General features: G+C 46.6%; 8 protein-coding genes across 8 annotated transcripts; 3 read left to right on the plus strand and 5 right to left on the minus strand.

Annotated features, from left to right (window-relative positions):
* Positions 1 to 2,785: 2,785 nt before the first annotated feature.
* N7496_007149 (sugar porter family MFS transporter) lies at positions 2,786 to 4,855 on the minus strand (the record flags this gene model as incomplete). The annotated part of the gene is made up of 9 exons (XM_056700078.1): positions 2,786 to 3,498; positions 3,549 to 3,695; positions 3,739 to 3,981; positions 4,041 to 4,166; positions 4,224 to 4,308; positions 4,360 to 4,421; positions 4,486 to 4,528; positions 4,587 to 4,643; positions 4,703 to 4,855. 9 exons carry the CDS (start codon positions 4,853 to 4,855, stop codon positions 2,786 to 2,788), a joined length of 1,629 nt encoding a protein of 542 aa, XP_056555491.1.
* Positions 4,856 to 5,788: 933 nt separating this feature from the next.
* Positions 5,789 to 6,733, minus strand: N7496_007150 (SGNH/GDSL hydrolase family protein; the record flags this gene model as incomplete). The annotated part of the gene is made up of 4 exons (XM_056700079.1): positions 5,789 to 6,328; positions 6,384 to 6,508; positions 6,567 to 6,669; positions 6,728 to 6,733. 4 exons carry the CDS (start codon positions 6,731 to 6,733, stop codon positions 5,789 to 5,791), a joined length of 774 nt encoding a protein of 257 aa, XP_056555492.1.
* An 895-nt stretch (positions 6,734 to 7,628) lies between these two features.
* N7496_007151 (galactan 1-3-beta-galactosidase) lies at positions 7,629 to 9,010 on the plus strand (the record flags this gene model as incomplete). The annotated part of the gene is made up of 4 exons (XM_056700080.1): positions 7,629 to 7,676; positions 7,724 to 8,152; positions 8,200 to 8,364; positions 8,414 to 9,010. 4 exons carry the CDS (start codon positions 7,629 to 7,631, stop codon positions 9,008 to 9,010), a joined length of 1,239 nt encoding a protein of 412 aa, XP_056555493.1.
* A 454-nt stretch (positions 9,011 to 9,464) lies between these two features.
* N7496_007152 (putative malic acid transport protein) lies at positions 9,465 to 10,760 on the minus strand (the record flags this gene model as incomplete). The annotated part of the gene is made up of 2 exons (XM_056700081.1): positions 9,465 to 9,638; positions 9,705 to 10,760. The coding sequence occupies 2 exons, from the start codon at positions 10,758 to 10,760 to the stop codon at positions 9,465 to 9,467; spliced, it is 1,230 nt and encodes a 409-aa protein (XP_056555494.1).
* Positions 10,761 to 12,765: 2,005 nt separating this feature from the next.
* Positions 12,766 to 14,570, minus strand: N7496_007153 (uncharacterized protein; the record flags this gene model as incomplete). Its single annotated transcript, XM_056700082.1, has 5 exons — positions 12,766 to 13,382; positions 13,438 to 13,877; positions 13,953 to 14,106; positions 14,155 to 14,323; positions 14,379 to 14,570. The coding sequence occupies 5 exons, from the start codon at positions 14,568 to 14,570 to the stop codon at positions 12,766 to 12,768; spliced, it is 1,572 nt and encodes a 523-aa protein (XP_056555495.1).
* Positions 14,571 to 15,220: 650 nt separating this feature from the next.
* On the plus strand, positions 15,221 to 15,916 carry N7496_007154 (RraA family protein; the record flags this gene model as incomplete). The annotated part of the gene is made up of 1 exon (XM_056700083.1): positions 15,221 to 15,916. One exon carries the CDS (start codon positions 15,221 to 15,223, stop codon positions 15,914 to 15,916), a length of 696 nt encoding a protein of 231 aa, XP_056555496.1.
* A 1,191-nt stretch (positions 15,917 to 17,107) lies between these two features.
* Positions 17,108 to 19,452, plus strand: N7496_007155 (uncharacterized protein; the record flags this gene model as incomplete). Its single annotated transcript, XM_056700084.1, has 2 exons — positions 17,108 to 19,157; positions 19,238 to 19,452. The coding sequence occupies 2 exons, from the start codon at positions 17,108 to 17,110 to the stop codon at positions 19,450 to 19,452; spliced, it is 2,265 nt and encodes a 754-aa protein (XP_056555497.1).
* A 108-nt stretch (positions 19,453 to 19,560) lies between these two features.
* Positions 19,561 to 20,487, minus strand: N7496_007156 (uncharacterized protein; the record flags this gene model as incomplete). The annotated part of the gene is made up of 1 exon (XM_056700085.1): positions 19,561 to 20,487. One exon carries the CDS (start codon positions 20,485 to 20,487, stop codon positions 19,561 to 19,563), a length of 927 nt encoding a protein of 308 aa, XP_056555498.1.
* Positions 20,488 to 20,790: the final 303 nt, after the last annotated feature.

Here is a 20,790-nt window from a genome sequence, read left to right on the forward strand (position 1 = left end):
TTATGGCTGGATTATCTCCGAATATCCCGCGGGGGGTGGGGGGAGGATGTGAAATTAGGGAGACCAGCAGCGACGCCCACCAGTAGTCCAAGCCATAAGTTCGGAAAAAAGTGCTTTATGTGGCTAGCGAGACTCCGGTAGATTAGATCTTGTATATAGCCCATCGACAAGCATGTATTTCGAGGGTACTAATATACTGGATTTGCTAGCTTGGATTACCATAGAAGTAAAATTGGGTCAGCACATTCGGAAGAACAGCTACTCGCATTGTGCATATCACTTGACTTTAACTCGTACGTAGATTACTGGATGTTATCCTGCTCTTCCCTATCTGTGTTGTCGACTTCGTCAAAGTTTTGAGCTCGAAGACGTCGAACTTCAGAGGTCAACTTATCGCACATGTTTTGAAGCCTTTCTTTCTCTTCCTCGAGCTTCTGGTAGTGATCGTCCAACGTCCTAGCAATAGATTCATTCCTCTGTATCTAGTAGGGACACTATGAGTGATCAGATTCTAGGTTATCGTAGTCTCTTTAAACGCTTACTAATTTTCCACGAGTTTCTACGAGTTCAGATCTAAGCCTTTTATTTAAATCCGTAGTAGTGTCGATTAAATAGTCGTATAGCTAGTAGCCCTCGATTGTTCTATCGGACTCCTAGTAGAGTTCGCTTATTTTCTATAAGGGAACTAACGATAAAATGCCTAACTCACTAAAAGAATTATATTAATTTTAGGTTAGAGACGTCATCTCTTGACTTATCGAGGTAAAGCCGTCGGACTCCGAGTGGATATAGTTAGATTTAGCATAATATTAACGTAGCTAGGAGATAGAGAGTATAGCCACGATAGGAGGGATATCTTTAGAAGGAGAAGCTTTTTCAAACGCTTAACTAGTAGTAAAGCTAGCGGTATTTAAAAGCGGCTTCACGCTTTGATTTTCTAGCCCCTAACCTATGGAAATATGATTCGACATCTAAAGCCTAGCGGGGTGCTCAGAGGCTAGTCACTTGGCTAAAGCGGCGTATGAGAAAAAGGAATAATAAAGGATGCCCCACTCGTCGTTGCACTCGATTTTCTCTTAATGCCTCTAGGACGCAACTGCCGGCGGGTTCATCCAATCCAAAAGAGGCTTTTAGCGCCGTTGGTGACAATAGTCATTTGTTAGCACCTAGCCCTCAAGGCCTAGTCGTCAGTTGTGCTCGTACTTGTGAAAGGATGTGAGGCGAGAGCAAGGAAGAACAAGGTTGTAAAAAGAATGACCAGACTGGGGTTCGATCCCAGGACCTTGTCGGTGTTAACGACACGTGATAACCAACTACACCATCCGGCCCGTTGTATATATTGGACTGCATTATTTTGCATGCATAAATAATTAACAATTTTCTTCCTACAAACTGATCTTTCCTCGCTATTTCTTAGTACAGAATCCGTTTTTCTATCATTGGTAAGTCCTTAATCACCTTGGAGATAATCGTCCAGATGATCCTTCCAAGACTGAGGGTAAAGGATCCCAAGTATAATGCACCACTATCGTCGGCTTTTCCCTTTAGGTGAAATACCCACTAAATCAGTGACACGATATTCCATATCGCATAACCAACCCTACTGCAGCACTCGGCCAATCATACCTCATGCCTGAAGCAGTAGACTAGATAACAACCTTCAGCTATCTATTCGTTACCTACTCAGAAATATAAGATAGGCAAGGCAGTTTTGTACAGTAGACGTGGTAAAGCGAACGACAAAGTGAAAGTTAACCGTCGAGCCTCTTTATCAGTACTTCGTACTACATATGCAGTAATATACTAGGGGGAAATTCAAACGAGTTGGTAATGGCTGTGGCATAGCCTGCGCGCCTGCTTTTACTCAACCCTCTTATCCCTTCAGCATCTATTTTACGAAAGTCGAACGTATGTCTATTATGTTGCTCCTTTCGCCTCATCAAAGGAAACACCTAGGAATAACTGCAGAAATTCATTCTGCTGTGGAAGCTTTCTAGCTAATGCTAAACGCAAGCTCAAACCATCTGAAAAAGCCGGAGATACTCGGTGATTTCCCTCTCACGATTATTCGAGACGCGCATGGCAATTATAGCCGACCGTACAGATTCAGGGAGCAAAAAGCCACCTTTGACCATCACGTCCGTTCGCTTGCCAGTCAAGGCCGAGATGGAAGAAACACAGTGCTCTTGGAAATTTTGAAAAAGTAATTGCTTTGCTGAGCTCGTTCGTTGGCCGTCCAAGGCAAATCACGGATCCGGACCATCCCTATGCGGGGGCAGAAGGCTCAGTCGTTTTCCATAATATGGAAGCAGTTTGTGGGTGAGTCTTGCGATTCCATAGGTATTGTGTATCGCATCTGGATCGATCGTTCCTCGAGGGAGAAGTTGCTACTTTGAATCAATAAAGAAATCATGTCGAAAGAGGAGTCGAAAGATGTGCCAAAAGAGGGATTCAAACATGTCTTGAAGGTCGATAGAATGTTCAATGAATGATAGTATCATATGTCTATCTAGTTTTCACTACAGCTCAAGCGAATGAAGAAAGGTCTGAATCATGCTTACAGGAGGTCTATTAGGTACGATATAAGCTCTCTTTTACTCCACTGTAAATTGCCATTACAACAGGACGCACCAGGTGATAATCACATACACTTGGTAAGGTTAGACTAAGAGACAAGCAGGCCGGTGACTGGAATGATTTGGCAGAAGAAAATGGACAAGCTTTCCCATCTGTAATCCCTTCAAAGTATCATATCATTTTGCGACCCCTTACAATCCCGAATCACCTAGTTTTCCAGCATTTCGGTCATTGGTTTATCTCTGCGCTCATCCACAAAACCAATATCTGCAGCCGCATTCGCCATATTATTGACCCCAAGCTCGTCTGCAATGCGCGCACGGCGGAGGTGATCCTCTGCGCTGACCTCATCTGCGAAAACGGCATCAATCTCCTCGAGTGTCAAGCCCTTCAACTCTGGCAAGATGAAATAGACCCAGAGTAGGCCAAGCACACAGAAGCACATTAAGACGATGAAAGTCTTGTAGCCAATATTCGAGATCATGACTGGCGTGACCTCTGCGACAGCGAAGTTCATGATCCAATTCACTGCGGAACCAATGGCAACTCCCTTAGCGCGGATATCCAGCGATGACGACTCGGCAGTGATGATCCACCCGACAGGTCCATAGGGTAGTGCGTAGTTGACTATGTACCAGTAAATAAGGAATATAGCGGCGTTGGCAGCATTTTTATGCGCTCCAATATTTTCACCGTAAGTAGCAATCAGGGCAGCAATAATAGCGTGAGAGATACCCATATTAGCCAAACTCCAGAAAAGCATTGGTTTTCGGCCGACTTTGTCTACCATAAGCGCCCCTGGGATCGTGAAAACGAACATCAGGGTACCCACTACTCCAGTAGCGAGTAATCCAACAGTTCCGCCAGAAAGGCCGACTTCCGCAAAAACAGTTGGTGCGTAGTAGATGATTGCATTGATTCCTATTCAGGTCAGCAAAATATTTGGGTAGCTACCAATGGTGTTGCCTTACCTGACCATTGGCCAAACGCTTGAACACCAGCGCCGAGACCGACGCGATGTAGAAGCACCTTTGTTGTGAATATCCGCTTATACTCTGAGACTTCAGTGCGCCAATTCTTCTTCTCGGTTCCATAGCGCAATCGGGAAGCCTCACGCTCTGCATAAGCTTCAGCTTTGAGCGAACGATATTCGTACTGAACCGTAGAAGCTTGGGTCTTGTGCACGAAGACGAGCCAAAACGGCAAGACACTCGTCTTCTTTGTTAACTAGCATGAGCCATCGAGATGAGAACGGGAGGAACCATGAGCCGATGCAGAGGACGATAGCTGGGACCAGCTGGAGTGCAAGCGGAATTCTCCAAGCGGCACTAGATTGCTCTGGGCAGGTAGTTCCACCGATGTAATTGGTGCCGTAGCCAATCCAATATGATATCATGATACCGACTAAAGTAATATTTGTGAGTAGGGGCACAGCACATTGAAGGTGGATCGGCATAACTTACAGCAAATTGCTACTTGCTGTAGACCAACCAGTGTACCTCTAATGGACGCAGGCGCAAGTTCGGCATTGAACATAGGCACGACGACGGAAAGTCCACCAACCCCCATACCAGCAAACCAACGACCAGCTGGAATATATTTTTAGCATTGCAGATAAAGTTCAAACAGTGTACAATGCCACTTACCGTAAATGTATGCGACATCGGAGGTCGCTCCAACCTGAAGGGCGACACCTAGCATGAAGACAATGCACCAGCCTGAGATGGAACGCTATTTGATATTAGAGCCTCTACATATGTGTTACTGTGACGATAGACTCACCTTCCTAGAATATTTGTCCGCAAGTGGACTGCTGCTCAAAGCTCCGATCATCGCTCCCAACTCTGAACGTAGACACCATTAGTCCCCTTTTTTTCATCCAAATTCGGTTCTCTAAGGACAACGCACCCAGAATTCCGGTGAGAAGGGCTTTAGTAGAAGCATTGTTAAGCTAAAGAGCATATTAGTTAAGTTGATTGCTGAATTTTCATTCGGCGTTAAGAACTCACAGTGCTTGCAAAGCGATGCTCAAAATCAGCCATAACTTGGACCTGGCTGAATACACCCTGAATGAAGAGGAACAATTAGCGCTTTACAACCTGAGCGGTAGCATAGATGACATTACCTGATTGTAGCCATAGAGGACACCTCCGAGAGAAGCAAATAAAGCCAATCCCAAGCATCTTTTGTTTTGCAGCAGCCCAAGCACACCAGTAGGAGTGTGAATCACCTCAGCGAGGCCAGTGACGGAAGTTCTTCTTCCAGAGGAAGCCTCCATACTTGTGGTAGTTTTAAGAATGAGCCTTGTCCTGTATACAACTTGCCCCACGTATTTCATGGTATTCACCGGATACCCCATGCCTTTTATATTATGCTTGTTATTCAAGAGTTGGCTCATCTACCCCAGAACCCCACAAATTTGGAGACGCTTATTCCTATTGAGTCAAAGTACAAATTCGGAAAAATTTACGGGGTACTGGACCCAATGTCAGCAATACTCCATGGGCTGACACGGATTATTCCGGAGAGGTGGATCTCACGAGGTAGGTCTTCCTCGCTCGATCCTAAATAATGTTCGGATAAGCTCTCCGGCAGATGATTTCCCCATGAGGTCACACACTGGCTTTGTATTTTATCACAGGCGATAATATAAAGGCTTCCTATTGTGAAGGACTGTAGTAGCATTGAATCAATTGTACAATGCCAGTATGCGGTTTACAACATCTTAAGGAGGGAAAAGGAAAATGGGCGATCAGTTCCGTTTTGGATAATTCTCGAAGCCATGGTAAACTCCCTTTTTTGCATAGGCCTCATAGAACAAAGTTTCTGTTCCTGACTGCTATTTATGTGTAGACAAGACGCGAAAATCCCCTTGGGAGGACGCTTTCAGACCGAGTTAAGTTTCAAGTCTCCGCTCTCTTAAATTTCCTATTTTGGATATAGAGCTGTTCCCGGAGGTTTCGCCCCCCTTCTTCCACTAAATTTCCTATTCTAGCGATAAAACTACCACACTGGCTTGAACCCAAACAGCCTTAGCCCGCTTAACTGCATTGCGTAATTCAAGGATATTGATGATATGAGATAACGAACTAAACCATTCGGCCACTTATGTTATTGCTGGACTCCATTCCAAAGAATTTGAAAAACTTGAAAATTGAATTGTAGAAAAACCCAGTTAAGCTCTGTCTGTACGAAGTCCCGTTTTCTTCCTTTACACCCTATGTCTAGGGTCAAAATCCGTCCACATCGGAAAGACCCTCTCCTTCGGCAAATGAATATGTGGAAGGATGATATCGTAGAGAACCCGAAATCCTTCGCCACTCAAATGGAGTGAGTCGTGAAGCAAGGCTCTTAATCCACCTTCCTTGCCATTTTCCACAGTCCCCAGCCATGGCCCACCTGGCGTATAGTCTTGCGGGGTCTTCGCTATTGCTGTATCCGTCATAGCTTGCCATAAATCGATAGCTACCACACCTTCCATCTCTTGAGCAAGCTCTCGTACCTTTTCTGCGTACAAGGCAGTGGTCTCTGACCGCCTGGATGGCTCAGAATATCCCCACTCTGTATCAAGTTCCTTGTAATGAATGTCATTCAGTGGTGGAGGAGTAATCAGACATATGGTGGGATCGTGCGCTTGAACGTTAGGGTGTTCAATGATCGATTTGAGGTTTCGTTTATACTCATCAAGTGGTACATGTTGAAACGTGCCGGGCAGAGGTATACAAGCGTCATTGGTGCCGAGAAGGATGAACTGACGAGACTTAGTATAATCCTAGGCTACTGTTTGACTCTCAGATACGGCTTACCAAGTATGCGATTCTCGGCGAGGACTCGGTTGGCGGTGGGATGATCTTGGGAAGAAATTTGGAAACGTGGGCAGTGTTGTAGCCTCCAAGTCCGCGGTTGACGACGTCAAGATATCTATTACAGTCTACCATGCCGATGAGCTCATTGCCCTTGTATCAACTGTGGGTTTATGCCGATCTCACATGTCTGGAGCTCTGCGTGGAAGGAAAAGCCATCTTGTGTCTCTATAGATGACTCAATGAGCGAGTCACCGACCAAGACAAGCTGTTGGTAAGGATAGTCGGTCTGTAGCTAATCTTTAGCTTCAGGGGTCATCAGAAAATAAGAAGGAATCGCCGCTTACCTTCATAATTGCAAACCACTGCAAGTTATAGGGGAGTCTGTATTCGCACGGAATTTATCACGTCGCAGGTAGGAAATGCGCCGAAACCCGCTGGGCAATGTTTCCTCGAAATTGTCGTCCACCTATTAATTTCGGCCTTACTGGTTGAGAGCGTGGTGCTGATGCTCTTTGGGGGTGAAAATGGACAAGAATAGAGGTTTACGACAGATCATCATTTTATATTGCGAATCGGCTTCTCCATTGCCTGAAGCTTGAAGAGTCGGGCAGATGTTGCTCTTGCTAGTCCAAAAGCCAAGCCCCGGGACTCCCCGCGGACTTATTCTGGGAATTACCACAAAGTCCTTCTCTTGGGCGTACCTGCTCTACTGAGAAAACCGATTGTGCCGCGATTCCCCGTCACCTATTGTGGCCAGATCTTTCTCCACGATCAAAGGCACTGCGCTTCATGTCTAACCACTCAGGGTGTTTGTTTAAGAAAATGTTCGCTACCTTCGGGTTCAAGAGGTCCAAACCACACCTCCGCCAAGTATTCGTTCCCGCCAACGGGGATTCACGGACCAAGTCTCATTTAGGAGGCCAATCTGTCCCTAAACTAAACATTATATCTAGGGGTTAGGGCTGTCTTGAACGATTAACCTCCCATTTATCGAGAAATCATTCCCGGTTACCCGCATAATGCGCTATCTTTATGCCATTTCCACCACCGTAGGATTTAAAAGATGGGTTGACCCGGCTCTCGACACATGAATCACAAAAAAAAGTTGTATTCCTTCAACGTCGTCTGCAGCCCACGAAACGCAGGGCTAGAGAAATCTGAACGCTATCATTCCACTGCTCAAGACCTTTGCTGATATTGTGCAATCATTCTATCCTCGAATAAACCCCACCAGGACATATCACCATGTCAGAAGACTCTCTACAAATTGTGCCGGGAGCTACCTGGACGGCAGTAAGCATCTTGTCTCCTTATAGTTATCAATCTGTTGACAGAGTCAGACAAACACGGGTCTTCATATTCAATCCCACGGTGCCGGACTCATTGAGGTCGACGGTGTCTACTATATGATCGGAGAGGACAAGACCCAAGGCACCTTTTTCCAGAATATCAATGCGTATTCTTCGACAAATTTGGTGGAATGGACGTGGGAAGGTGCATTGCTCACTCGAGCCAGCGATGGCGACCTGGGCCAAGAACGAATCGTCGAGCGACCGAAGATCATATATAATGCACATACAGCCACATACGTGATGTATATGCACATAGACAACGCTGACTATTCAGAGGCGCGGGTTGGAGTGGCGATTTGCAAGACTGTGGTAGGAAGTTATGAGTACAAGGGCAGTTTCCGCCCGCTTGATTGCGAGTCTCGAGATATTGGTCTCTTCAAAGACGACGATGGCTCGGCTTATCTTCTAGCAGAAGACGTATGTTTAAAATGCCCCAATGATAAACCAGAACTAACACTTTGCAGAGAGTCAATGGCCTCAGAATTATGGCTCTATCGGATGATTATTGCAAAGTCATCTCTCACGTTTACTGCTGGAAAGAGTGTATCGAATCTCCAGCGATTTGGAAGAGCGATGAGCATTACTACATGTTTGGCTCTCATTTGACTGGGTGGGATTGTAATGACAATGTAAGCCATACATATGCAATATTCCGCTGCGATACTGAAGTATTCGCAGGTTTATAGTTATGCGCCCGCGTTAAGAGGGCCCTGGTCCCCATGGAGGGAATTCGCAGACCTTGGATCCAAGACGTACGAGTCCCAGATCAGCACCGTCTTGCCGTTCGGTGATATGGCAGTTTATCTAGGTGATCGATGGTGCCCTTCAAACTTGGCACAGAGTACATATGTCTGGCTTCTCTTGAGTAAGAAGGGACATGAAATCTATATGAAAGACCAGACTTCCTGGACATTGAATCTCTCATGTCAGAGAGAAAATGAAACTTTACCAGAGGTTCACAACGAGATCGATAGCAAAGTATTGCCTCAATCTGGATTCTCATGTCATTTGGCCAGCTCATCCAATGCACGCACAACATTGCGGCTAAAATACACCAATGCAGAAATCCAGAGCCAACAAGGCACAGTAACTGTCAATGGCGTGAGTCAGAAAATCGACTTTTTACCTACAGGAAGCCAAAAACAGGGTATCTATGAGGTTAGTGAGAGTGTAGTTCATTGTGAACTCGGGGCTGGCCATGAAAATGTGGTTACAATCACAGAAGTAGGCACCCACTTGAAAATACTCGAGGTCATAGTTCCAGGGAGCAGCTAGCTGAATCCGTCCTGAACACCAAATTCTGATTTCAGCTGCATTATAAATGAATCAATTTCTTTTTTTTGATGAGAAAATTCAGATTTTTTGCAGTATTTAACTCTCATCATGCTCGTGTCAAATTCTGAGCCATTCAAAGCCATGCTCATAAACCTTTAGTACTTCAAACCTAACAACAATGCGCTATACAAAGCTAGTAAACTCAGATTTAATGAAAACAAGATGTTCTCGGCAGGTGCCCGCTGCATACCGTCGCCCGTTTCCTTCTATATTGGCGAAAAGATCCGGAGCAAAGTCTTACAATATTCTCTCAGAAGGGCCGGCCGTTCGATCCAGTACCGGTAAAAATGGCTCTCGCTGTAGAATATGTAGCGAGATTTACCAAACAGCTTAAAGGGCTCACTAGAGCAGCAATTGGCTGGAACATTCTATTCAAAATATCTTTAGCGGAGGCCTAGTCTGTCCGCCTAATATCCAAGACCTGCCCAGAATACAACCCTTTAACAGTAAGTATATGATTCGTAATCCAGATTATGAGAAGCAGTAGAAGTAGCACCGTGGACCATACTCTGAAGGTCGGAGAATCCATGATCATACCCAGCTGCACAGCGGCATTTGTATATACACCCTATATAGCCATGAAAATGATTAGTCTCATCACTGCTGATATATGAGTGCCACTGCAATGACATACCCAACGAAAAACAAGAGCCCAGGCAGAAAGCGTATAGTGTGATTGTCGAATACCTCCTGGCTGGGAGACAAATGTATGCACGATACTGATGATAGCAAAAACCCACCAGAATGTCCCATATCCCCAAGCCAGCAGACCGGCGAACTGACTTGCAAAAGCGATTGATTTGGCAGCCTCTGCAGTCAAGAAGGTACCTCGATCATATCCCGCGAAGGCCCCTCGTGAAACTGCCTGGCCGAGGATTTGTAAAGCAAAGCTTCCCTGTCCAAATGGGCCACACAGGATCATATCCTGATATATCTGTTCCAACGGCGGGAATGACCTGTCAAAAAGCCTGGTTACAAAGACATCGTTGAATGCCATTGCTAGTGCAAGTCCGAGGCCAACTTCAAGGTACGAGACGATAATGACGGGGACCTGTAAACGGTCGCTGAGAGCTCCATATCGACATATGACTCCGCCACCAGCAGCCGAAGTCAAAGCTGCAATTAATGGGAGTAACACACAGGGCGTGACTGCCTTGACACCCGGTGGCTGGACTTTGACGGGTGGCTGGACTTTGACGAAAACATAAGGGATTCCCATGACTGCGACAACTGCCATCGCGGTGTTGATCCACCAAAGGATGTATGCGACAATTCCCCAGGCCGATCCCCATTGGCGGACGAGGACAAGAGCAATCATTTGAATGATTGAAGTGAACGCGATTGATATGCTAGCGAGGCATGCGGTCTCGATTATGCTTGTGCGGAGCACACGAGCAACATGTCGAGGGTAGATGAGAACTCGTAGAACATAAAGGGATACTCCAAGTATGAGCAATACGATAGTGTAGATCCAGAAAATGACAGATATGATTGCCAGTCCTCGAAATTGATAGCCTAGCCGACGAAGAATCAAAGACAGGATTCCAGTTCCCTGGGGAACAAGGAACCATTGCGAGGAGAAGTTCCACAGTGCGTGGGAGATAAGTGACGTGGGTGGTCTGTCTACCTCAGTCTCTATCTCAGGGTTTTGCTGGGCGCCATCTTTAGGACCTGGATGATCCAGCGACATCGGGGGCTTTTGTTCGATCAAGCAGCAATCACTCGGTGACGATAATGCTGCTTGAAATATCCCGTATCAGTGCGGATATAGATGTAAGTGTCGTGTGATTCGGACACGATGAGTAATGATGACGATGACGGAATCAGTGAGTCAAAGGCTATCTACTATTCTGAGAATCAGCCTCACAATCAGAAAAATTAGCATATCACAGCACCAGGGCATTCCGAAGAACACAGAATTTGGTGGAGATTTCCCCCTCAAAAGATACTGGCTGTTCAGTGACGTCAACCGGAAGACCAGCGCGGCTACTACTAGGAGCAGCCGCTTGATACATGACAGAATTGCCTTTAACTTTGTCGGGAAAATTACTAATGCCCAAACATGAACTGCCTGCAACTGAAAGGTTTAGATGAGGGAACTATGACATCCTTGAATGCTGATGGTATATGAGCGAATCAAATAAACCAGCAGAAGAATCGTTTTCAAGTACATATGGACTAAGTACGGAGGCTAAGCTTTAACCCCACATTTTCCCTATACCATATCCTTCTAAGTGAGCCCGGCCCGGCACGACTTTCGAAATATCTCCAGTGTATTTATGTATTTACGGGAAATCAACCAATCGGGTAGATAGAATAAGCATTGCATGGATAAGTACACTGGAGATTCTGAGGTTACGGTCAAGCCTTACCTTTGATATAATTTTTTTTTCATAATAATTAGTGGTAAGTTCTATATGGTAAGTTCCGGATCTCCTTAAATACCTTCGATCGTCTCCTTTCCTCTTTCTCTCCTTCTCTCCCCATCCCCAGCCGTGGAAAGCCCCAGCGCATCTCACACCTGAACTTGAAGCGCTGCACCCCTTCGGCTTCGTCGCAAAGCCTATGGGGGTACGTGGATTCTTCGTCTTCAGCGGGAAAACGCAGTCTCTTCGATCCATATTGACAACGGGGCTCAGGCGAGCTAGATTCTGATTCTTGAAGGGCAGAATATCTAGTACTTCCCACGGGATCCTGACAGCCGCGCCGCTAAGTACCTCGCTATCGGGGGATCACAAGTATCTTATGAATACGAAAACGGCTGGGCCAAAGTGGAGCTCTACGCAGGCGACCTTTTATAAGTATCCTATGCTTATATACACGTACCTGGCTAATTGTTCCTGTAGTATCATGCCGCCTAGCTGCCCCCATGCCGTCTTTATTTCGGAGGATTGTCTTGCCGTCTGCGGCTTTTTCTATACCGCTGCATAGTTAGGTCCGTCCCTCCGTGGGCTCGCACTCCAGGAATCCCGTCCTATGGTCTACAGCGAAGATCTTTAGCCTACCTTTTATGACCTTCTGCAACGTGGGCTCGATAACCTCGACCATATTTATCCCTTGGAGCTAAAAGGCGATCAGGAAGGCAACCTAGAAGGAGGCAATCTCTTGACATCGATGTCAACAGAATGACTCGCGAGTATCTCGGGCTAAGTTCCCCTTCCCAAGAAAGGCACCGAGCTTGCGAAGACCCTAAAGAAGATCTAGAAACGGCTCACGGATAAGTTGGCGAAGAAGTGATTCTATTAGATTGAGTTCGTCGTGGCTAGCGAGTTATCTGTTACATTGATAGCTTCATGATTTTATTGACATTTATGACTATCTTAGTCTGTCGTGCTTTGTCCTCTTTTCCTTCGTTTTCAATGATCCCTTCTGTTTTGGTAACCCTATTCTATTCTTGACCCATATCCTTTGTCGCGATCGTGATACCAACTACGCTCTAAAATAACTAGGTCCAAAGTATACCACGAGGGGGTTGTGGGGGTAACTGTGAGTGAAAGGTAAAGGGTGGAACGGAGAGGATATGTGACTTGACTCAATTACGCAAATTTGTTGCCCTATCAATGACCGCAGCGTTGACCTAATACAATGAAGTATAATATAGGAATATTCAAAGCTTTCTTGCTTCAGGTGACTGGAAGCTATCCTCCGTAAAATGGCAGACAAAATTTCCATGAGCTCGACGATAACAAATGCTGTCACAGCGTGTACTTGAAGAGTGGAGATCGATCTCCCATCTTAAGAAGTTGTTCATCAGTGTATGTCTCACGAATTTCAGTCTCAGACATCCTGCTTCTTCGTTTGTTGGCGAACATGAATGAAAGCTCCAGAATGGCAGCCACAAGAAGACCCGATAAGCCAAAGGCCAATGACAACCCGAAGCCAGTTGGGTAGGTCGGGCTTTCACGATCAAGATACATGTAGCTGCCAATGATGCCACCGGTATTGCCAATGCAAATGATGAGCGCACTTCCGATTGCACGGCGTTTAGAGGGTGCCAGATTGTTTATCGCCCATGATGTCGTGGCTGGATAAGTTGGATAGATACCCATACATGTCACGACAATTGCAAAGAACCCAGGCCCAATATTGGTCTCCAGTTCGCCTTTGAGACCAATGATAATAGCATAACCGATAATGATCAGTAGCAGTGGTAGGGCGACAAATGGCATGCGCCAGTAGTACCGGTCGGCAATTTTGGAGAAAATAATAGCGCATACAGCACCGGCAATGTAGGGAGGGACAGTCATAAGCTGCGCATCTGTGTTCTGGAAACCCATTGCGCTCGTGATAGTGGGAAGAGTAAACTTTGTCCCTAGTGAAACGGATTATTAGTAGCAAACCCTGCCTTGGTAAGATAGATCACGAACCGTAGGCGCAGGCGGATTGGCACATCATAATGTAAGAAAACAAATAATTTCTCCAATTGAGAATCATGTCCCAAATGTCTCTCCACGTTGTCTTTTCAGCCTCGTCCTTGAATTGCCCCCCTTCTTTGATGAAGTACTGTATTTCGAGATATCGGATCTCATCTTGATCAAGCCACTTACCAGACAATTTTGGGGAGTCGATAAGAAAAAAGAAACACAAAACTCCCAGTATAACAGTGAGTAAGCCCTCGATCAGGAAGATCCAACGCCAGCCTTCATAGTCGCCCACACCATCCATTTTACCAATGCCAGCGGCGAGAAGACCGGAAAATGCACCGGATAGCGCACTTGCACAATAGAAAGTGGCAACACGTGTGCCTAGGTCCTTGGGCATGTACCAGAGCGAACATAAGTATACTGCACCGGGGAAAAATCCAGCTCTAAAGCCCCACATAAGCAATCAAGAGAAAGGATCAAGTGGGACAAGGGAGATAGATGGAGGTAACTGGACATACTCGAAAATTCCCAACAAGAGTCGCACCACCAATAAACCCCCAAAGTTTTGGACGACGCCGGTCAAAGTCATAACAGTTCCCCAGCTAATAATCAGAGAGCCCAAATAGACAGAGGGCCGCGTGAAACGCTTGAGTAAGATATTACTCGGCACCTCTAATTACTGGTCAGTGAGATAGAGAATGATTTCCCTGGCTTACTCACCCAGGAGTACGTACGGGATAAAGAAGAGACTAAGCGCAACATTGTATTGAATGCCACTTAGCCCAAGGTCTTCTGCTAGTCCCAGAATTTTTGCATTGCCAATATTTGACCTGTCAAGATGAGAGATCAAGTAGACGACTCCAAGCATAGGTACGAGTCTGAGATCAACCTGCAATAAATATATTCTTAGCTTCCTCCAGGTCGAGAGTATTATGGATCTTTACCTTTCGCATCAGTTTTTTCTTGCGCTCCGCAGAGAAGCTGACATAGAAATCTGCATCCACAGAGGAAAGACCAAGCACCTGAAAGTTGTCGATGGTGGTAATCACCGCGCAATTCTCCACGTTCTCGGTGCTGGGCAGCTTCTCATCAATCAAGTCATCCTTAGTGTGAAGTCCTAAGCGTGATGCGGACATACTGCTAACGGCGAGGCCGAAATTCCAGATAGAAGGAGAAGATTTATGAAGATAGAAAAAGAAGCTGAAGTGCGGCGGCTGCCTGAATTATATACATGTGGTGTGGCCAACAAAGACGTACCTCCAAGGTTAGGTTTGGAGTTCAATTCGAGCTATATTACTAGCTTCCGGGGTTGACTGCTAACCTACTCGGCGGGTGATACACTTAGTTCTGTTCATTGCCTGTAGCTCTCCATGAGTAGGCTTGCGGGGATTACGGTCCGCTCAGGGGGCGGAATAGAATAATATGTGGTCCTGTGCCCGCTAAGCAAGGGAACCCCGCCCACTTTCCAAGGATTTAATAGAGCATCGAGAATTTCAGCAAATAGTGTTTGCTTTTAGTGCTCGGCAACATGCCTTTTCGCCGATAACTCCTTAGAATCGGAGATATGTGGATGGTATATGCGGACATGCATACATCACATGAAGGCCATGACGAGTTCATAAATAGGGGATCAGGAAGTAATCTTGGGTCTCCTTGACGGTATTGGCCATTTTAATTTCATTTCGACCGAACGAGTCCCCACTACTGTTAATTCTTCTGTCTTTGCACCCTACATCAGCGACGAATTCTACCTTCTGAAGATTTATCTATCAAGTGAATCGACGCGATGAGTGACCTCAGCACTTTAGACCGACTTTCTACGCTCGATACCAATTCAGTCTCTGATGCATTGGACTTTTTGAAAGTAAAAGGAGCCACGTACGGCCTTCGACCACTTTGGGACTGCCCAAAGGTTGTTGGACGAGCCAGCACAGTGAAAGTGGACCGCAAATCCGATTCAAACACTACGGCTCACCCTTTCAGTTCGGTTATAGATGCGGTTACGACAGATGACCGTATCCTCATTATCTCCGGTGGCATTGAGGGAGTCTCGTGTTGGGGAGATATCATTGCCAATGCCTCAAAACTAAAGGGTATTCGCGGAACTGTTATTGATGGCATGTGTCGTGATATTGACGGCAGCCGTGAGGCCAGCTATCCAGTCTACGGCCGCGGCGTGACTATGATTAGTGGTCGCAATAGATTAGTGCAAATTGAGTCTGGCACAGCGATCCAGATACAAGGTGTCATCGTCTGCCAAGATGACTATGTGATTGCGGATAACTGTGGCACAGTTTTCATTCCAGCCAAATTCATTGAGGACGTCTTGAAACTAGCCGAGAAGATAGCCAAACGCGAGAGCCTCATGATCGAGGAGATTCGAGCTGGTAAGCTGGTTTCTGAGGTCATGGACGATGCGCGATTTGAAGCTATGCGAGATGAGATCTCTGCAGTGGCAGCAGCAGCTACGGCACAAGTCTGACCATCCGTTAGAGTAATGGATGACATGACCTATCATCAGCAAGTGATAATTTGAGGGTCTGCATAACAGAGAGATGTGGTCGAAGAAGATCTTTGACAGTTTGTGCTATTTTACCATTGGCCTTATCTATTTTCTCATGTTTTTATTAGCATAATGGATAGAATCAATACACTTGTTTCGTTTCTGTGTTTGCATGTTTGTTCTTCTTCCGGGTTTCGACTATAGATACCAATTGCTACTTCATCGAAGTAGATTTTTAGTTTTCTTCTTGCCTTTAAATTTGGTAAAATTGGCCATTTTGCCTGTGTACTAGCCGTGGATGACTGTAAGGCTATGCAGTCTCATATTTGATCGCGGCTTCGCCCAAGCATGCTTGGCAGGCCGCCTTGGCCGAGTACAGAGCCTGTCTTTGACTACGCTCATTTATTCCTTCACCTCGCCTCTGTACCCCATTTTAGCTTACGCACACGTGGAACGGAAATGAAATTAAATCAAAGTGCTCACTTATGGGTCAGATGTAAATACTCCCTTTGCAAACCTGCTTGGTCAAAGACGGCAAGAGGGCTGCACGCCGAAGTTGACACGGAGTGCTTGAGCCCGTCCGACGGAGTGACAAACTCCGTGTTAGAGTAAACTGCAACTAATTATCCGTGTTGTTCAGCAAGTACGGCCGGATCGTATTTCACGCTTGAATGAGCCATTCACAGGTCATGTTGTGCGGGTCCTAGAGCATGCCCATCAGCAGCGCCCAATGATCCTTCGAGCATTTGACAGCCGTGGCACAAGATTACGCATCCCACACTCGGAGTACCTCAATGAGAGCGATGGCGATCTCCCATGATGTACCAGGCACGAAGGACCAGAGACTAGGATGTAAGGGCGGGGAAGTCAATTGCGGGGAAGTGTAATGACCCTGGGCTAAAATTTCACCCGCACTATGACTGGTAAGACGCCAGCCTTTTTGAACTTAGATTCAGTTTGAGTCTAACACCCACCTCCTGATTAGCGCTTCAGCCTTGCCAGCCCAGAAAATATCAGGCAAGGATACCTCCCGAGCCAACAAATACGACGAGTCGGGATGAAGGAGCTTGACGATACTCACGCAGTCACCACCGATGCCGAAAGCTTGAGAAGGTTGAGTGAGGTTTTTTGTTGAGAACTTGAAACGAGCGAAGTATTGCGTTACCCAAGATGACCCGGGCATGTGAGTTCTGTCGCAGACGCAAGATCAGATGCGACACAAAGAAACCTACCTGTTCTACATGCCGGAATAGCAATAGGTTATGCATCTACCACAACGGCCCTCAGAAGCAACGTCCTTCACGAGCACGAATCGAAATCCTGGAGGAAGAGAAAGCAGAATTGGAGAGTGCCCTGGACTATTTGATGAACGCCAATGAGACCCAAAGATGTGCTCTACTCGAGAGTGTAAGAGTCCAAAACAGATGGGAGTCGACCGACCGAGGTACCATAATGGCTGCGCCGTCATTGCAGCAGCATTGCCACGAAGTTGCCCATGCTGTCGGAAGCCAGATAGATCAACCACCACTGAGCGGTCTCGGATGTGTTCGATCTGTTACGAGATCCCGAGTTGATGACACCGATGATGTAAACGGTGCAGACTTCAACACCCCGAGGAATGAAGGGAATATACAGACAAACATTGAGAGTGTCGTTTCCCCCAGCGAGAAAAACAAAGGCTGTACTACGGGGGAGTCTAATTTGAGAAATGGAAACAACCAAGTCGGCGATGGCATTTTCATTTCAACTTCGGTGGTTCATGTTAACAGTCCAATGCAAGCTGTGGACCTCGCCCGTTCCCATGATTTGCAAGGAGTATCAACAGAGTCGCTAGGGTACCAGTTAATTGCCAATGCTGCAATGGAGCGACAGCGGGAACATCGACTCCGTCGTTTGAAATTCATAAGGGGAATACCGGCGGATCTGGCGCTTCATCTGCTTAATCTTCACTGGAGCAGGCAGCACCATACATTTCTGTTGACGTATCGGCCGGCTTTCATGCGAGAACTGGAACATGGTGGACCATACTGCTCGGATCTCTTGCTGTATGCTGTGTTTGCGTGTGCATCCAAATTCTCCGAACGGCCAGATGTGCGCAGTATCCCTGCCGACCCAGGGACAACAGGTCAGCGGTTTTTCACTCGCTGCGACGAGCTCTTAATGGGCGAGGGCTTGCTCCTTCAATCGAGTATACCTACTGTCATTGCGTTGGTTATGCTTGGGTCGACATTCATCGCTAGAGGTATGACTTCCAAGGGCTGGTTATATACCGGCTATGCCATGCGTATGGTGTACGACCTGGGTCTGCACATAGACTCGCAAGAGGCCCATAGACATAATGCCGAGGATATTGAAATTCGGCGACGTGTCTTCTGGGGAGCTTTTGTGTGCGAGAAACTCCAAAGTCTGTACCTCGGACGACCTCCTACAATCAGACTTCAGGATGTGCATGTCTCACAGAATTTTTTGGATACTTTCGAAGAGCTAGAGCCGTGGGAGCCCTACGATGATACTGCCATACAAGGCACAAGTGATAGTACGGCCTTCCCTGCAGTGGCTTCGGCATATTCGGTGACCGTCTTCCAACAACTCTGTCTACTCTCTCAAATCATGACCCGGATCATTGACAAGATATATTTTGTTGGAGCTACTGCCTCGAAGACACTTCATGAAATCCGCCCCCTCGACGAAGCCTTAACAGCATGGTACCACGACCTTCCAGCTCATCTAACTTACGAGCCCTGGGCGACAGATCTGAAATGTCCACCCGATACGGTTGCACCAAATCGTATAGTAATCTTGACAACTTATCATGCGCTTATCATTCTGTTGCATCGGCCCTTTACCACAGCACCTAGAAGTGGAACGAGCAATCATAATGATGCCTCTATCATTGGAACATCGGCTTTCTCGTGGATAAGATGTACGAAAGCAGCACGAAATATTACTAGACTTGCCTTGAGCTACAGATCTATCTACCCGTTGCGCAAGTCTAGCTACTTGCTAGGCTACTCTGTTTACGTCGCATGTACAATTCACGTGCTCAATACTGCATCCCTTTCGACTGCCAGCGACAGGAATGCATTTAACGAATCTTCAACGTTGCTTACCAAAAGCTTGAAGTGCTTGGATGAACTAGCAGTTCCAAATTCGGGAGCTGCCGATACGGCGCGTATTATACGGAAGCTTATGGCTGCCCGTGGTGTCCAAGAGTCACCAAGTGAGCTATCCCTCGTAATAAAACTATCGATTCGATAACCTTTTGTTGTAAAGAGCTGATACTGACGGCTGCTTGTTTAGCTCCAGCAGATTTTCAGGTTCTGGCACTTCCTCAATCCTCCGACCATGGTGGACAGTTTTCCAATGGCTCTCCAATATATGACATGGAACAGATGCAACCTTTCGTGGATATTTTTGATCCTGGTCAAGACTTGCTGTTCGGGTTTATGAATGAAAACTTGTCTCTTACAAACTTTGAGATGAGCCTACACCTTGAACAAGAGGACGAAAGATGACAGGATGTGTGTAGGGATGGATTGAACAAGACAGCTAGATACATAAGGTGCCCTTTTCTATAAGGATTGCCCACAAACCTTTATCATAACCAAAAGTATCCCATTGAGTCACTGGAGCAGATCAGGCTCCTCTTTCACCACCTGGTCGTAGTACGGCTGGAAAGCCAACCACATCTTATTTGAATTGCCACTTCTCTTGTGCGCGAATTCGGCCTCTTCATCGGGAATATACCTTTTCTCGAAACCAGGACACACTGCAGCATTCGCAAGCAACTGCGCATGGCAGCACCGGTCTAGCGCAATAAAAAGGAAAGCTGCCTCATCGACCGTCTTACCGCACGTTATCATGCCATGGTTCTGTAGAATGACACTGCGACAGGTTGGCCCCAGCGCGTCCGCGATACGGTTACCCTCCTCAGCCGTGAGCACAGTACCTCCGTAACGTGGGTATACTGATAAATCGTTATAGAAACGCAGCGCATCCTGATAAAGCATCTCGATTGGGCGGCCAAAGCAACTGAACGCCTTACCGTAAACACTGTGCGCGTGGCACGCTGCGTTTAGATCTGGTCGTTTGCGGTGTATAGCACTGTGAATGGTGAACGCTGGGCCGTTGATGGCCTTGTGTGCTCCTTCCGGAAGAACATCACCATCCTCACCGACGAGTACCAAGTCGCTGACACAGATCTGTGAGAAATGTGTCGAGAGAGGGTTGATCCAGAAAGTTTTTGGGTTGCCTGGATCGCGGAGAGAGATGTGACCAGCTACACCCTCGTCGAATCCCTGCCTGGAAAATACTCGAAAAGCGGCCGCCAGGTGTTGCTTCAGGTAACTGCGGGTTTCGTTGATGTCATCAAATACTGGAGGGCAACGCAGATGCACTTTGCCCTCTTTGTCACCCAGGAAGTGCACGTCTTGCCGCCAAGTTGAAGAGATGGCGGGACAATCCGATTCAGAAACTTTTCGTTCCTCTGTCTTCAGATTGACTTGCGACCTTCGGTGTGCAGGTTCTTCGGTAAATGAAGCTGGCGACATGGTATTTGTTCTGAGAATATAGCAAATATAAGAATATAGCGAGCTCAAGAAAGGCTTTTAGATCTTCTCACAGCTAATTATTAGCACACTGCAACTTATATGTGGCAAAAGAGAAATAAAATCGGAAAAATATCCGAAACTACAATTCTGGTCGAGTTTAGATCGTCCACAGGTTGCAGGCGATGGAGAGATGTCAGATGTAACCAGATGCACCCGCGGAGGACAGGCAGCTGTTTCTCTTGACCATTATGCGGGACCAGCACCAAAGAACCAGCTGGATCTACATATTCCGCTATATTCGTT

This window comes from Penicillium cataractarum (genome assembly GCF_028827025.1).
Source record: "Penicillium cataractarum strain IBT 29864 chromosome Unknown utg000005l, whole genome shotgun sequence".
Classification (NCBI taxonomy): Eukaryota; Fungi; Ascomycota; class Eurotiomycetes; order Eurotiales; family Aspergillaceae; genus Penicillium; species Penicillium cataractarum.